The sequence below is a fragment of the Glycine max genome, chromosome 15 (genome assembly GCF_000004515.6).
Source record: "Glycine max cultivar Williams 82 chromosome 15, Glycine_max_v4.0, whole genome shotgun sequence".
NCBI classification, from domain to species: domain Eukaryota; kingdom Viridiplantae; phylum Streptophyta; class Magnoliopsida; order Fabales; family Fabaceae; genus Glycine; species Glycine max.
Genome location: NC_038251.2, coordinates 2,987,654 through 3,003,337, shown reverse-complemented (window position 1 = coordinate 3,003,337; position 15,684 = coordinate 2,987,654). Strand labels below are relative to the sequence as shown.

At 30.8% G+C, this 15,684-nt stretch overlaps 2 protein-coding genes across 3 annotated transcripts; one reads left to right on the top strand and one right to left on the bottom strand.

Moving 5' to 3' along the window:
• Positions 1–7,573: 7,573 nt before the first annotated feature.
• LOC100798404 (protein kinase APK1A, chloroplastic-like) lies at positions 7,574–10,580 on the top strand. Of its 2 annotated transcripts, none has more exons than XM_041009457.1 (7): positions 7,574–7,727; positions 7,846–7,915; positions 8,420–8,745; positions 9,034–9,169; positions 9,253–9,395; positions 9,540–9,624; positions 9,729–10,567. In XM_041009457.1, exons 2-7 carry the CDS (start codon positions 7,864–7,866, stop codon positions 10,214–10,216), a joined length of 1,230 nt encoding a protein of 409 aa, XP_040865391.1. In that variant the 5' UTR covers positions 7,574–7,727; positions 7,846–7,863; the 3' UTR covers positions 10,217–10,567.
• A 4,204-nt stretch (positions 10,581–14,784) lies between these two features.
• On the bottom strand, positions 14,785–15,174 carry LOC100783038 (flowering-promoting factor 1). Its single transcript, XM_006597208.4, has one exon. The coding sequence runs from the start codon at positions 15,172–15,174 to the stop codon at positions 14,785–14,787; it is 390 nt and encodes a 129-aa protein (XP_006597271.2).
• Positions 15,175–15,684: the final 510 nt, after the last annotated feature.

The window sequence follows — 15,684 nt, the reverse complement described above, 5'->3', positions numbered from 1 at the left end:
AAGGTAAAGGATCTAACCCTAGATAGAGATGTGCCAATCACGAGAACTTCAACTTTTGTATCTACAAGCAGTTAAGTTAAATAAATATTTACAGTTTATAGGGTGGCTAGTTTAGGCAAAACCCTGAAATGCACTTGTAACAGTGCTGAAGGCAATGTTTATTCGTAGATATAAATAACATGCAATTGTATTATATTCTCTTAATTTACGTAGTTTAATTATTTATTTGGTCCTATATTTTCAAAAACTTGGTTTTTTATATTTAAAATTTTCTCATTTTAGTCTCTGCACATCATTTTATTCTTAAAATCTCAAGCACACTAACTAGGATTTTATTCTTTTTTTTAAAAAAAAAACATTAGGATTTTATTCTTAACTATGCAAAATGTTTTGTTTAGACTTTGCAGAGGCCATTCATTTTTAGACTTTTTAGGTAATTGTGATTTTTTAATTCTGATTATACGGGGATAATATGCTAAGGTTTGTTTTTCTCTTCTTTATATGGAGTTGTGTGGCTTTAGGGAACTTTTAATATTTTTTGTTAATATAGGTTATTCTTTACCTTATTTATAGTGAGGATAAGATTATTACTATCATTAGTCCTGTATCATTTAGATTCGTTTCAATATTTTTTTAATGTAAAAATAATAATTGTTTTATAACTAAACATGCACTTGTAAAATTTTGGTAAAAAAATGTACTTATAAAATTTAAAATAATTAAGAGGATTGTTAAAAAGAACGATTACAAAGATGTAGAATTTTCTTTCTTTTTGTTTTATAATCTCCTTTGCAATTGATTTCCAAATAACGTATACTACTGGTGTTTGTCTAGAAAAATTTAAGTGAGTAATTCAATTGATGTGAGACTTTATATCTCTTCACTTATGTTTTATTTTAGATAATAAAAATATTTGAAATTCTAATAATTTGTTGAAGTATTTTAATTACCTAAAATTATAGAATTTCAAATTTCATCTAAAAAAGTAGAAAATTGTTTTTTTTTTTTTTCATATGCTCCTCCCTCTCGCTTATCTCTTGTTTTTCTCTCAATCTTTTCTCCCTCCTCTTTTTTCTTGTTCTTTCCTCTTTCTATATCTATCTTTTTTGTCTCCCATCTCTTTTTCTCTCTATAGTCTCTAGATTTGTATCCCAATGTCATTTTTATCCTTAATATTAAGGAAATTTCAAATAAATCCTTAATTTTTTTAAAAAAGTTTCATTTTAAGTCCCTGTAAATGATCCATTTTTCTCATTTTGGTCCATAAGCTTATATTGTTATTATTATTACTTAAGTTTCTGCGCCAGGGATCAAAATAAGAAGAAGAAAAAATATTTTCACATACTTATTTTAGTTTTTCATAGTTTTAGAGACTAAAGTAATGAGGTACAAATTTAATGACTAAATTGATCATTTACTAAAAAAAATTGCTCTATCCAAATTATAAATTTAAAATTTAAGAGATTTGAATTGTTTTATCCAAATAAAAAATTTAGAAAATATAAGAAATTTAGTTAAAAGATGTTTGAATTCTAGGTATTTTAAGATTGTGAGGATAAAGTTTTTGAAAGAAGAGATATTATCAAACAAAGCTTCTGATTTTTTTTTAGGTTGAACTTTATTTAATGTTTAACTGTTAAGTTTAAAAACATATTTTAATGTTTAGAAGTTTTTCAGTTAAAAAAAAATATAAAAAGTATAACTTAAAAGCATAAATTATTTTTTAAAACCATGTACTTCCTCCGTTATTGTTTATTTGTTTCTTAAATTTTTTACGAAAAAATTAAGAAACACAATAAATTTTCTTGAACTTAATAAAAATTTGTAAAGTTTCATATTTTATCCTTTTTCACTTCTACACATTAAATGCTCATGGATAAATTAAGTAAAGATTGGGTAAAAAAAGGGGGTATAAATGACAAAAAAAATGAATATTATCATGAACTTTGAAAATGATAACTAAATAAAAATGTTTTTTCTTCGAAAAAACTTAAAAAATTTAAAAGGAACGGAAGGAGTATTTTTTTTCTTAACAACAAATACCATATGAAGAAAATGAGCAAATTGCTAAAGCGTCTGTACGCACTCCTCCAACACAATGCATATGAAAATTCTTTCGTGTAAGTGCATGTAAGACATTTAAGTTTCAGTGGAAAGAGCTAAAAGTATTTTTATTTTTAATAAAAAAATATCTTCTTCCCCATTTTGTGCATTAAAATTTCGAAGTATATACATTTAAATTCACAAAAATACTATTGAAACAGCTTTATTTTAGTCTCAAGCAATTAATGCTTTGCCAAGGACAGGATGACTTTCTTTTGTTCATTCACAAGTTTTGAGCCCCATGGCCATAGATCATCACTGTTCTTAAAAGCAAAGACTAACTAGATCAGTCAATGGAAAGAAAGAAAGAAAAGGTAAAATGGATTAATTAAAGGTTAGCAACATTCATATATACTTTTTTAGCAACATTCTTAAAGCTTGGCTACCCGCACATGAAGTCTTCAAATTGTAGTCGAGTTGGTTGAGTCATCTACTTATTGCACGGTTCACAATTTCCCATTTTTCAACATATTGTCTCTGCTCAATGCACATTATTTGATGTTGGTTTGGTTCCACTCATCAATTCGAGGTCACTTTACATGTGACCAAAAGTCCATCTCTTCACATTTCACAACCCAAAAGCACACATATCGCACGGTCTAACATTCTAATAATGTTATATAAATAGTCATTTGTATATTGTATATTAAATTGGACCTTCATATCAAATTAAATAAGTACGTTTTCTCTTTAATTAATCATTCACTCAAAAAAGTTTCGTTTACCTTTTTTTTAATTAATGCTTATATTTCATTAGTCAACATTATATTTAATAAAAATATTTATAAATTACTAATGAAATAATTTTTTGTTAATTAAATCAAAACTTTAGAATCGAAGGTTTCAAATTTATATTATTCATTAATTTACTACTAATCATCCATTAATCAAGTTAAACTTTTTTTTATTTAAGTATATGTAAACGCATTCCTCTATTATATGAGATAATTCATAATTATATATAATTAATTTTATCTTTAGAATTACAATAAAAATTTAATCGATAAATAAATAAATTTTGACTAGATAACATAATTGGATGAAAATTCCATTTGTTTTTGTTAACAAATGGTGACTTTTATACCTTAATTTTTATAATTATTCTACATTTTTTTTTTCTTTCAACTTGTATGACTCCGTGCTGTAAGAAAATGACAAGCAAGGAAAGAAAAGTTTGGTCACGCTCGCGCATCGCAGTGGCATTGCAGAGTGCAGACCCATTCAACTTCTCACGTCAAAGTGCACTTTGTTTTGCTTTGTACTTTGCAGTTCCATACTTCCGTGTCACCGGATTGTTTGATTTTCATAAATAGAACAATATTTATATATTTATATACAATAGTGAATTTAATTAAAATATATTATTTGTATAATTTGTTATACTATTATCCAATAATAAATTATCATGTATAATAAATAATTAATTTTCATAATAATTATTTTAAAAGCCACATCTAAAATAATTTTTATTCATTACTAATAAAAAATGATCAAATATAAAATTAATGGTTTAATTTCCTTTTTAAAAATATTTTTTTATTTTATAATTTTATTAGTATAATTAAATAATTAATACTTGGGGTTTGATTAGAATATATTGACACTTGTCTTTGTATTTGAATCTTTATAATTTTTTATGTAAAAAGTTAAAAATATTTACTTTATCTTTATTTGATGTTTATTTACTTTTTCAGGAAAGTGAGAAAATATGATTCTGATGTTTGATATGCAATTAATATGCTTTTCTATGATTCTCATCTTGTAGTTTAAAATTGATTTAATACTTTTGATGAAAACATTTGTTTTCATTAAAGAAAAAGGTAAGTAGAAATGTAATGTATTCAATTTTGAATAACATAGGAATAATTTGTAAGTGGTTGTTTCACATTCTAATATTTTAACGTATAAAACTTTATTATTATACAATAATTTATTACATTTTTAATATAAAACAAGTCTTTAAATAGGTTACGGGTCAAACCAAGTTTATATAAAAGATAAACCCAAACCTAAATAACAAGCTCAAATGGAATTCGACCATGCCTAAGCCTAACCCGGTCCATTTCTAACCTTACTTAGAGCTAAAAGTAATATACCCACATCTACCAATAATATATTAAAATTAGACTTGAGTCATTTTACTTTTCTATCATATTATCTTTTGTATTTGAGTTTAATTTTTATCTATTGCTAGTGTAAAAAAATTATGTTATTAGTTAATTAAAAATCACAAAAAAACTAACAACATGATTTTTAAAATAATTATTATAAAAGTTTATAGTTTTATCACATAAAAAGGTTTAAGATTAGATGGAATAGGGTATAAATTATTAACTTTTTTTTCTACCACTTTTCATCTAATTATAAATTATTTTATATCTATTTTTTTTTACCATTTTTTTGTCAATTTCTCTCTCTCTCATCTGCATAGTTATTGGCCAATGGCCATTATTTTTCTACGGTCAGGAAGTTTTGTTGTGAAAACCAAATGAGCCCATTTCGACCACAGATTTTTACGGAAAATACTTGAAGAAAAAAAAAATCTCCTTGAAGTTGACTTGACTGAAACACAAAGGGCAACAATCTAATTCTACAAACTTGTAGCTGCATTTGTCCATTCGTTGTGTTGCACACCCAAAGCGTGGCCATTCCTTTGCATTTGTCCATTCGTTGTGTTGCACACGATGTGTGGCCATTCCTTCCTCAATCCCACACACACTCTTGGCACACAATATGGGCCCCTGTTTTCCTCTGCACATCTCAATTCCTTATTGTGATTTTTTTTTCATCTGATAGATATCACAATGGTAACACGTGAATGTTTAAATAAGATAAGGATACAAGGATACCCTTTTATTATTATATCTTCCTCTCACATATTATAATTATACAATTAACATGAAATATTAGGTCAATCAGAAAGAATTAATTTTCCACCAAAGTATAGTAAACCAAACAAGAAAACAAAATAGCATATAGCTGTTTTCCCATACGAATGTAAGAGAAAATCAAAAGAAACAAGAAGCATAATAGGCTGCACAAAGTGAAAAACAACATCTCCAAATATGGTAAGTTAGTAAAAAGCTCATTTGAGAAAAACAAAATAAAATGAAAATGAGGGAATAGTTCAATATATATCCAAACTGAATTGGCTAGGCCAAGTCGCAGGTTCTCAAATCTAATCTAGTTGAAAAATCCTGAACATAGAAATGAAACCTTATATTCCGCTTCCAGTGAAACATCGGGTTTTGTCGTGTTGTGTTTTCCTCTATGAAACATTTGCCTCAGTATTTAAGCTGAGTTCTTGTACATGCGCGTGAATGTTGGTAATTAAGTAATAATACATAATAAAAATTAGACAGCTACTTGTATCTGAATTTGCCCCATGTATTCTATCTTAGGTTTGGAAACGGAAAAGGTGGATCTGGCCACATCAAATTTTGTTTCCACCAAAAGCTTACAATTAAAATACTCGCAGCGCTTCTGTTATTGATTGTCGTCCTATGTAATCTGTAATTAAACATGAAGCATTCAACAATATGACTTTTTTTTTATTACTAAAATGTAGCTATGGTTCATGCATATGGTTTCATTTGAAATGTCCACGAAACATTTGCTATTTCTAATATTATGAGTAGATGGCTAAAAATAAAACTTGGAAATGACGAGACAATGTAAAATTAAACATGACACGAGAGGACCCATTTCAGAGAGGGTTACATCCAATTCAAACGCCGAGCATTTTCATCCAACTTGCAATCTCGTTGGGTCCTCTTCATGAATGTTCACGTGATCATGCTTACCCTGTTATCAAACGTAGCAATAGCATGTCCATCCTCTGCGGTTATTAATTAAGTTACGAAACATCTACCTTATTTTTCGGTGTTTTTGCAAGATAAAATAAAAGAGAGATAGACACACAAAAAAAAAAAAACATACATAACGAGTAACATGATAAAAAAATAGTGTAAATATTAGACAAAAATGAAAATAAATATATCAATTAATGGCATGAACAGCTTGAATTTTACACTTTAAAGTTGCAAAATTTAAATTTATTTATATTTTTCCATAAATAATTTTTGTACAACAATTGCTAACCCTAGAAATACTAAAAGAATAAATATAATATATGGATTGACAATGAAATTTTTTATGTTTGTCCATGGCTCGATGTGAATCGTAGAGAAATTTATATAGTGATTAAAAGCTAAAGAAGAATGGTTTGGCATATTAAATAATGGTAGTATTACTCAACAAAATGAAAATCAAGTTTAGTCAAGAGCCATTAATCCTTTGATTACAACATGGTAGGGAATCTATGCTTATTATATTAAGGAGTTTGATGAAACAAACAATCTGAGTTTGGTCTCATTTTTAGCCTGAGGAAGTTAGGATTTGGGAAGAAGAAAATATTGGCCTCTTATTGTTCCCTCGTGCAAGTATCGTACGGTCAACAGTTGAAGTCAATATGGGAAGCATATAGATGGCCGAAACAAGACAAGGAATAAGGTATGGGCCTATAAATAAATAAATAAATAAATAAAAAGGAAAAGGACAGGGAAGACTAGAAGAGGTCACTAACAGACAGGATGCACAATGACATGGAAAATTGGAAGCCAAGGCTAAGAGACCGTGTACCTAATTTTGTTGTTGTTACTTTTTAGTTTGTTTTTCATGACTAAAAAAAGGAATATTCATTAAAAAGAGCAAATTTTCCTAATTGAAAAGAAAAAAAGGAGAAAATATTAAATTGTCAAAAAAGAAAAAATGCAAAGCATTTTGAAAGAAAAAAAAAGTAAAAATGCTAAACCGTCAAGAAAAGGGGGGAAGTTTTAAAGGAAAAATACTCTTAAAAAGAATAATTATTTAATTTTATTTTTAAAATGACTTACTGTTTTGAAAAGAAAATTGCAATAGGATGGATGGGGGACCCCCGCGTCCTTCAAGAGTCTATTTTCTTTTGTGAAATTTGAATCATTATTATTATTTTTTTTGTAAAAATAAACTATGTATTATTAGTGTAAAAATCAATCATAAATTATACCAATAATAGTTGGTTAAGTAATTGAGACTTAGACTCTTTAAAGACTTGGTCAGGATTTTGAATCTTCACTAATATGTATGAAAAAAATTATTGATGGGAGAGGATAATATAGCTATGAGTGCCATCAAATTCTCCAAAAGAGTTTAAAATAAACAAAAATGAGATAAGAAGTAAAGTAGATAAATAGTTATAATATTTTTTAAGTTTTGGATTTGGATGTAGAGTATAATATAGTTTGATGAATTGATCCAGGGTTGTGACAGGACAGGGATGAGTGGTGGAAGTAAAGATTGGAGAAGATAAAACAGGAATAGTTACTTAGGAAGACAAGAGCCTAAAGATAGAGATGTCACTGCTTCATTCGCCACCTTCTTTTCGTTTCTTTTCCTTTATTTATTAATTATTAGTTTACTAGCAAGTAGTAATCTAGTACCATCCATTCTTTTACCCAATACCAAAACAAAACTAAACAGGGTATGGCCTCTGTTCCTCTCTTCTCTCAATAACCAATATAAAAAGTAAAAACACGCACAACCTTCTTTTCTCTCTGTTTTTTGGAGTCAGCTTCACTGCACAGGTTCTTAGCCTTTTCCTTCATCAACCTTCTCTCTTTTCAATCTCAATTCCTTCCTTCCTTCCTTCTTGTTCTTCTTCTTTTTTCCTATTATTCAATTCAACTTTCATGCTTTCTGCAGGATTTATGTGATCGCAACATGGGAGTTTGTTTGAGCGCCCAAATTAAAGCTGAAAGCCCATATAACACTGGTATCTATCTATCCATCTATCTTCCTCTTCAATGCCCCGTTTTCCATTTCACCTAAGTTTCGGTCTTTGTGCTTCCATGCTGATTACTTTTAGTTTTGATTATTCTCACTTTCCTTTTGTTTTGGCCGAGTTGAGTCCTTTCCCCCACCCCTTTATTTAAATGGAAGAAAAATTTATTGGCTAAATTGGAGTTAAGCTTCGTTTCCCTCCTCTTTCAATTGTTTAATTACACTCTGTTTTGTTGCGTATGTTTGCTTGTTTAGTGCACAAATGAATATGAGATGAATTTGGATAACTCTGGTTTCTCAATTTCAATATTTCTTTATCTGAATTAATAATTTTTGTTTTCATCTCCTAGTAGTCTTTAAAGCTTAACCTTAACACTTTGAATGTATCAATGTGATCCATTGCATTGAAGATGCACTTAAGATAGCTCAGTGGATGTTACATTTGATTTGGTATTGATGAAAGTTTAACTGTAATAGATGTGGTTTGGTTTTGCAGGGTTCAATTCAAAGTATGTGAGTACGGATGGAAATGATTTCGGCAGCACAAACGATAAGGTTTCAGCAAACTCAATTCCTCAAACTCCTCGGAGTGAGGGTGAGATCTTGCGGTCATCCAATTTGAAGAGCTTTCCCTTGTCAGAACTTAAGACGGCCACTAGAAATTTCCGTCCAGATAGCGTGTTAGGAGAAGGTGGTTTTGGATCAGTTTTTAAGGGGTGGATCGATGAGAATTCATTGACTGCTACCAAACCTGGCACTGGCATTGTTATTGCTGTTAAAAGACTTAATCAAGATGGCATCCAGGGTCACAGGGAGTGGTTGGTAAGTTTAATCTAATCCTTTCTTCACACTTGATACTAATTAACAAGCAAATGCTTCCTGTGTTACACCATAGTAAGCGCAATTCATGGTTAATGATTCAAGAAACAACCTAGTCTCAAGTTGCCTAATGTGGTCCATGTTCTTCTATGCTACACTTGCATCAATACATTTTAAACCTGTTACATTTTTTATACAGTATTACTTATGGTTGGAACTTGGAAATAGGAAGAGTTTATTTTCAGAGGTTTAGATGTGCTTGCCTAACTGTGTTTCTGTTTTAACTTTTAGGCTGAAGTCAACTATCTTGGACAGCTTTCTCATCCTCATCTAGTGAGATTGATTGGGTTTTGCCTTGAAGATGAACATCGCCTTCTCGTCTACGAATTTATGCCACGTGGAAGCTTGGAAAACCATTTGTTCAGGAGTGAGTTTTCTTCCTCTCCCATCTTCTCACAGTTTTAACTTGGGAAGTCTGTATAACACTGGCAATATGTATTGTTGTAACAGGAGGCTCATATTTTCAACCACTTTCTTGGAGCTTACGTTTGAAGGTAGCTCTTGATGCTGCCAAAGGGCTTGCATTTCTCCACAGTGCAGAAGCAAAAGTGATATATAGAGATTTTAAGACTTCAAATATCTTGCTGGATTCAGTATGTGAACTTTTAATCTTTTAATCTTATAATGAAAGAAAAAAGATCTGATGAATGTAGAAACCATTTGGATAGCAGATCTGAAATGTGTTGACTTGATCACAGAAATATAATGCAAAACTTTCTGATTTTGGGCTGGCAAAGGATGGACCAACAGGTGACAAAAGTCATGTCTCCACCAGGGTAATGGGAACCTACGGATACGCAGCACCTGAATATCTAGCCACAGGTAATGTTGGGTTCATATTTCAGAACCATTTTCCTTTTCTGAGTTTGTTAGTTATTCTAGATTCAGCCTTTGGGATAATGGCTAAAAAAACATTGTTAGTGTAGGTCATCTTACTGCTAAGAGCGATGTCTATAGTTTTGGGGTTGTCCTGCTGGAAATGTTGTCTGGCAAGAGGGCTGTTGACAAGAATAGACCATCTGGACAACACAATTTGGTGGAATGGGCTAAACCTTACCTGGCAAACAAGCGTAAGATATTTCGTGTGTTGGACACCCGGCTCGAAGGACAATATTCAACAGATGATGCCTGTAAGCTAGCCACCCTTGCCTTGCGGTGCCTATCAATAGAATCCAAGTTCAGGCCAAACATGGATGAAGTGGTTACAACATTGGAGCAGCTGCAAGTTCCTAATGTAAATGGAGGCCATCAAAATGGGTCTCGTGTTCGTAGAAGAAGTGCTGATGTGAATAGAGGCTATCAAAATCCTTCTGTTAATGGATCTCGAGTTCGTAGAAGAAGTGCCGATGATATTAGCCCTATGGAGACTCCCACAGCTTATCCCCGGCCTTCTGCATCCCCTCTCTATACTTGATATTGCAAACTTATCATCATGCATCTGTTGCTGGTGATCTCATCCACCAACTCAGTCACCTCAGTAGCTATTAGCCTATTGCACTCTAGTATTGTACATATCTTATTTCACATAATGTATTCAGTATTGCTAGTCCACCAATTAATATTTTCGGAGTTCTGTTTTAAGTGTTTGTAACTACTAAACTAGATGCGAAGGCAGGTACATTATATTTGTATGATAGCTCTGATTAGCTCATTTTTGTTCTTGTTGTCTATATTAGGGTGCTGTGGTTCCCTAGTCTATTTTGTAACACCTAGTTGCCTTATGTGACTTCTACATCAAACATACCAAATAGTAGTACATTTTAAAGGCTTGTGCTGTATTCTATTTTTTTCCATTCTTTCATGCTTCATTTCTTGTGAACACGGACTCAATTCTTGCCATATGTAATTTCAATTTGAAGAGATGGGTCAGCAATGAATATTGAAGCAGTTTGGTTAGAATTAGAAACAATAACTTGTAGCCTGTGGGTAATTATGAAAGAATCACTTGCCAAAGAAGAGAACAAAGAAATAAATATACGCGTTTCCATTTGAAAAAGCATAATCATGGAAACAACTTTTTCTTGAATGTAGTTTAGTCCATGTCATGTTACTTGTGTTTCAGTATAGTAAGGGACGGCATGATCCTGACTTCTCAATCCTCGTCCTGAAATCGAGAATCCTGGCCCACTTAAGAAGATAACGTTGTAGAATGTTTGAATTTTGAGGAATGCTCCGCATGTTTCTGTGTTATTTATTAATGTAGATCTTGAAATTATTGCCAAGCCGTACACAGCCCCCTTTTTTTTCTTGTTTCCACTTGATAACGAAAATGCCAAACTTGGAACTGATTCATTCTGTCTTGATGGGGAATTATGGGAAGCAATCTTGACTTGCTTCCATTCCACAGCGAAGCCACTATGTCTAGAAAAGTTGCTGTGACTACTTACTTAAGAATGGCTCATTCTCCATTTCTAATTAAATCAGTTTTGAAGGTGTCCAATTTGGACTCGTTATCTGCCTTTCTAGGTATCATCCTTTTAAGAATGGCTCATTTATATGTTTGGGCTTTTATTACGAGTAATGTGTAATTTCATTTCCATAATAAATTTTTGTTTCCATTTAGTGCCTTGATTTATTAAATTGTTACAAAGTTTTATCATTAATTAATTTCCTTTTACGTAAAGTTCTTAAATCTTTATTTCCTTCCCAACTAATAGAGGGTTTAGGATAAATATAGGATATGAAGTTATTGAAAATGTTTAGAAGTCAAACCAATTGATGAAATTTATAGAATTTTTTTGTATGGTGTGAGATTAGGATTTTAAAGAACATTTTTTTGTTGTTGGAATTTTATGATTTTAGATTAAATATAATGTTTAATTGTTTACATTGATCGGTTTAGTTCATAAATATTTTGATTAAAAAAATGTCAGAGTTTTAAGCCAAAAAAAAACTACCAGAATGGCTTAAGTGTGACAATTAAAAGTTAGACTTAATTTAAATAAAAATTATTATAAAAACTAAAATTATATATTATTAATAATAAAGGAGCTAATTAACCCTATAAATGGCTGATACATCAAGGAAAAATGAAGCCCAGCTTCCCTCGGTTCATACAGTATTTGGGCTTGAACCTTGATATTAATCTTCATTTCTTTAAATAATATTTTTCCTCAATTCTTTAAATAGTGTTTTTAATAATTATTTTAAAGGCCTTGTCAAAAAAAAAAATCTTTTAAAGGCATTTATCTTATGACTTACGAGTGAAGGACTCTTTTATTTTTTGGTGGGTACGAGTAAATGACTCTTCGTATGAAAAGGAGGAATATTTTGCATACTTATCACTTGTGTATGCACCAAATAGAGTTGTCGGCTTTGACCTATTATGATAAACAATTTAAGAGTGCTAATTATTGGGTTAAGACGACTTGCATTTATTTTTCGTTCGGTTTTACGAAAATTCAGTAATTAGGCATGTAGTGTTAGTTGTCACTCAAAATTCGAATAGTAAATAATTTAATTTAACATGAGCATGAGAAAAAGAAAGTCTCCTTTCTCTATCCTTATAAGATGTTTTTGTTTGACAAAACAAGATATAGAAAAACACCACTAAGTGTCTGAGTCTTAGAGAAAGAGGACTGGGAAGAGATAAGTGAACAAGAAAAGAAAAGAAAAAGGGTAAATTATTTAATAGTAATTTTTTATCAAAAATTATTAATGATTAGTTTGTTAATTTTTTATTAACAGAAGAAATTTGGAATTGCAATCTTTATATTCTTTTCTTTTTTTTAACCACCTCACTAACTTTATATCTTCATAGTCAAATAAAAAATGATAGTATATTAAACGCATTTTACAATACTAGTGAGTAAAATATGAATTACTACTAAGTATCAATTATTAGGACATATAATTAAAAAGTAAAATATTGTTATAATAGAATATTATCTCTAAAAGTGACTAAAACAATTCTAATTTTATATTTGTAGAAATCAATTTTAACTAAGCGAAAAGAAAATCATTAACATGTTCAGAGGGGATTAGTGTAGAAAGTTGATATGAAGAGCATGATATTCAAGTGAGGCAAGGTCTACTATGCGCAAGCAATATTTTTATATACCGGTACACAAAGTAGAAATAATCATAGATGTACTATTTAATAAAATGAACGGTGAACAATAAAAATTATCGAAAATTAGCATGTAATTTCTGAGGTTTTGTTTGAGGTGAGTGTAAGTTTCTAATGTTTGGTTTTCAAATTTAATTTAAAAGCAATTCAGACTTACTTACATGGAAAAGGGTTCAAATAATTTTTATATTAATTTTAAAATTATTTGAACTCACTTCTAAAAATAAATAAGACTTCAATATCAATTTGATTCATGAAAATATTTTATTTTTGGTTTTAATCCTTTGAATGAATTATTTTTTATTTATTTTAATTCCTATAAAAAAATTGATTCAGTGACTATATAAATTGGTGGGAGTCTCATAGACTCCAGACTCTAAGAGTATATTATCACATTTTATTTGTTAACAACATTATTAATACGAAGAATTTATCAATTTTGTGATTAATATTTTATTATATGACTGTAAAGTCTTTCTTTATAATTATAGTCTTTTAATTATATAAAAAGATTAAACTTGAGACTTTTTTACTCGAACCACTGGAGAAAAGTATTATTTTATTAGTTTATTAAAGTTGCAGTGGAATTATAAACAGGGGAGAGGAAGGTAGAATAATTGGTACAACAACACAGGCGGAGACATTATCTAATATCAATATCAATGCATATACGGCTCACTCGTTACGTCTAATCAGAAGGTATGATTCTCTTCACTTTAGTTGTTTTGTACTCGGCCGTTGCAAATCTCTCCCATTCCCCAAAAGCTCGAATAAGTCTCCAGTGAGTGTGCCATCAAAGATCAAACCCAGAAAAAAAAAAATGCCTTGGCTTTATTATTATTGTTATTATATAACGTAATAAAAATCTGGGACCACTAAATATCAGTCAGCAGTGAGCACAGTAATGGATTTTGGTTGACCATATATATGATACGTGGTGTAATGAGTCCATATGCTCCCTTGTCCTTCTCCACGAACCTTAGCTAGCTCTATGACCATCCATGCTACAATAGACTCCTCCATAGCCTTTATAGACCCAAAATGATGGTCCCTCCTACAAAGATAATACTATATAAGTTAGTACAAAAGTACACTTGTGTTGCTGCCTTGAAATCGACACCAAACAGCTTATCTAAGACATTGCATCATCTAATTCAGCTTTTTACAACAGATAGACTGATTCACTATATCATCAATTAAACCCAACGCATAATTCCACCAAAACACCTCTTTGTTCACTTATTTACACTCCTACCATTAGTTCATTCCCAACTTATCATTGTGACTATCTAGTTGGCCTTGATCCGCGCGCAATGGCCACATAACCGAACGTACTAGTTTGTTTTGTTCCCCTACATTAATGAGCACATTAGGGTTTTAAAGTAACTTGTGCATGCAATGCACAGTGATCATAATTAATATATAAACCAAAAAGGTAAAGAATAGCTAGCTACTACCTGAACCCCTATACCCACAAAAAATTACTACTCAACAACAGCAGTGCAGTCTCTTTAAATTTTAATATTCAATTGAAACAGAGAAACAAGCAAATTAATTAGCGCACACCTATAAATTTAATCAATAAGTAGTAAATAGAATAGCAGTGAAGAATTTGGATCAACACATGCAAGTTGCAAAATTACTACAAGCCTGAGCTCAATTTGCTACAACAGCACTTCTACGAATCGTTAACCAATGAAAGACCAAATACAAGGAGACAAAGTGAAAGACAAGGGAGGAGTCATGAGAACATGAAGCAAAATGCATAGCTCTATTGCTAAAAATAAAAGTGCATGTTAGGGTAGGGTGGTAGCTAGGGATAAGAACTTGGTGAAGCTAACTAGGGATGGAGAAGGTAGGAACCCATTAGGGTCGAATAATTTGCATGAAATCTTAAGTTCAAATTTAATTGTTTAGTCTTGGTATTGCATAGTGGGGTCACGAACTTGAAAGAAAGAGCGATTTTTAACAACAATGTCGTACAAGTGGAAGTGCTTGAAGTTGGAGAAGTGTTTGGGGAGGGAGATGAGATGTGAGGAGGTGTCGGAGCGGTGGAACTGGATGAGGTCTGAGTGGTCCGAGTCATGGTAGCGAGTCCAACCGAGTTCGGTGAGTCGCTGTTCGAGTTCGGTGTAGGAACGAATGACCTGGTTGCTTGGGAGATACACCAACACTCTCGGTCTTGCACCTGGTGCGGTTGCTGTACCAGGTTGTCTTGGCTCTTTCTGCTCGAAGGATTCCCTTGTTGGGTTTGTTATGAGCCTCGCCACTCCTTTCTTGTCAAAAACCCACACACCAGACATTGCTGCACTCTCTCTTTCTCTCCAATCTATGATACTTACTATACTACTATACGATATCACTCTGCTCTTGCAAGTGTGTGCCACGTGATTCGCTTCTTCCTTTCACTCCAACCATATATAAGTGACTCTTAAAAAATACTAGTATGGTTACTTACTTAATTTATTATTTTTATTTGATTTTCTAATTATTTTTTGGTGATATGTAACTTTTAAAATTGATTCAATTTGCTTCTTTTGTTTAAATTGAATTAATAGCATTATTAAGAAATGCACACGTTTTGTAACGGTTTGAAATTAATTAATGATAATTTTAAATCATTATAAATGGTAATTTCTTAATATTGTTGATTCAATTTAAACAATAAAATCAAATTGAATTTTTTAAAAAAATTAAAAAATAAAATTGAACCTAAAAAAACTAAAGAATCAAATTAAAATTTAAAAATAAATTAAATGAAAAAACTAATTTAACCAAAATAAAATAATTAAGGCATTCCATAAATAGTCTTT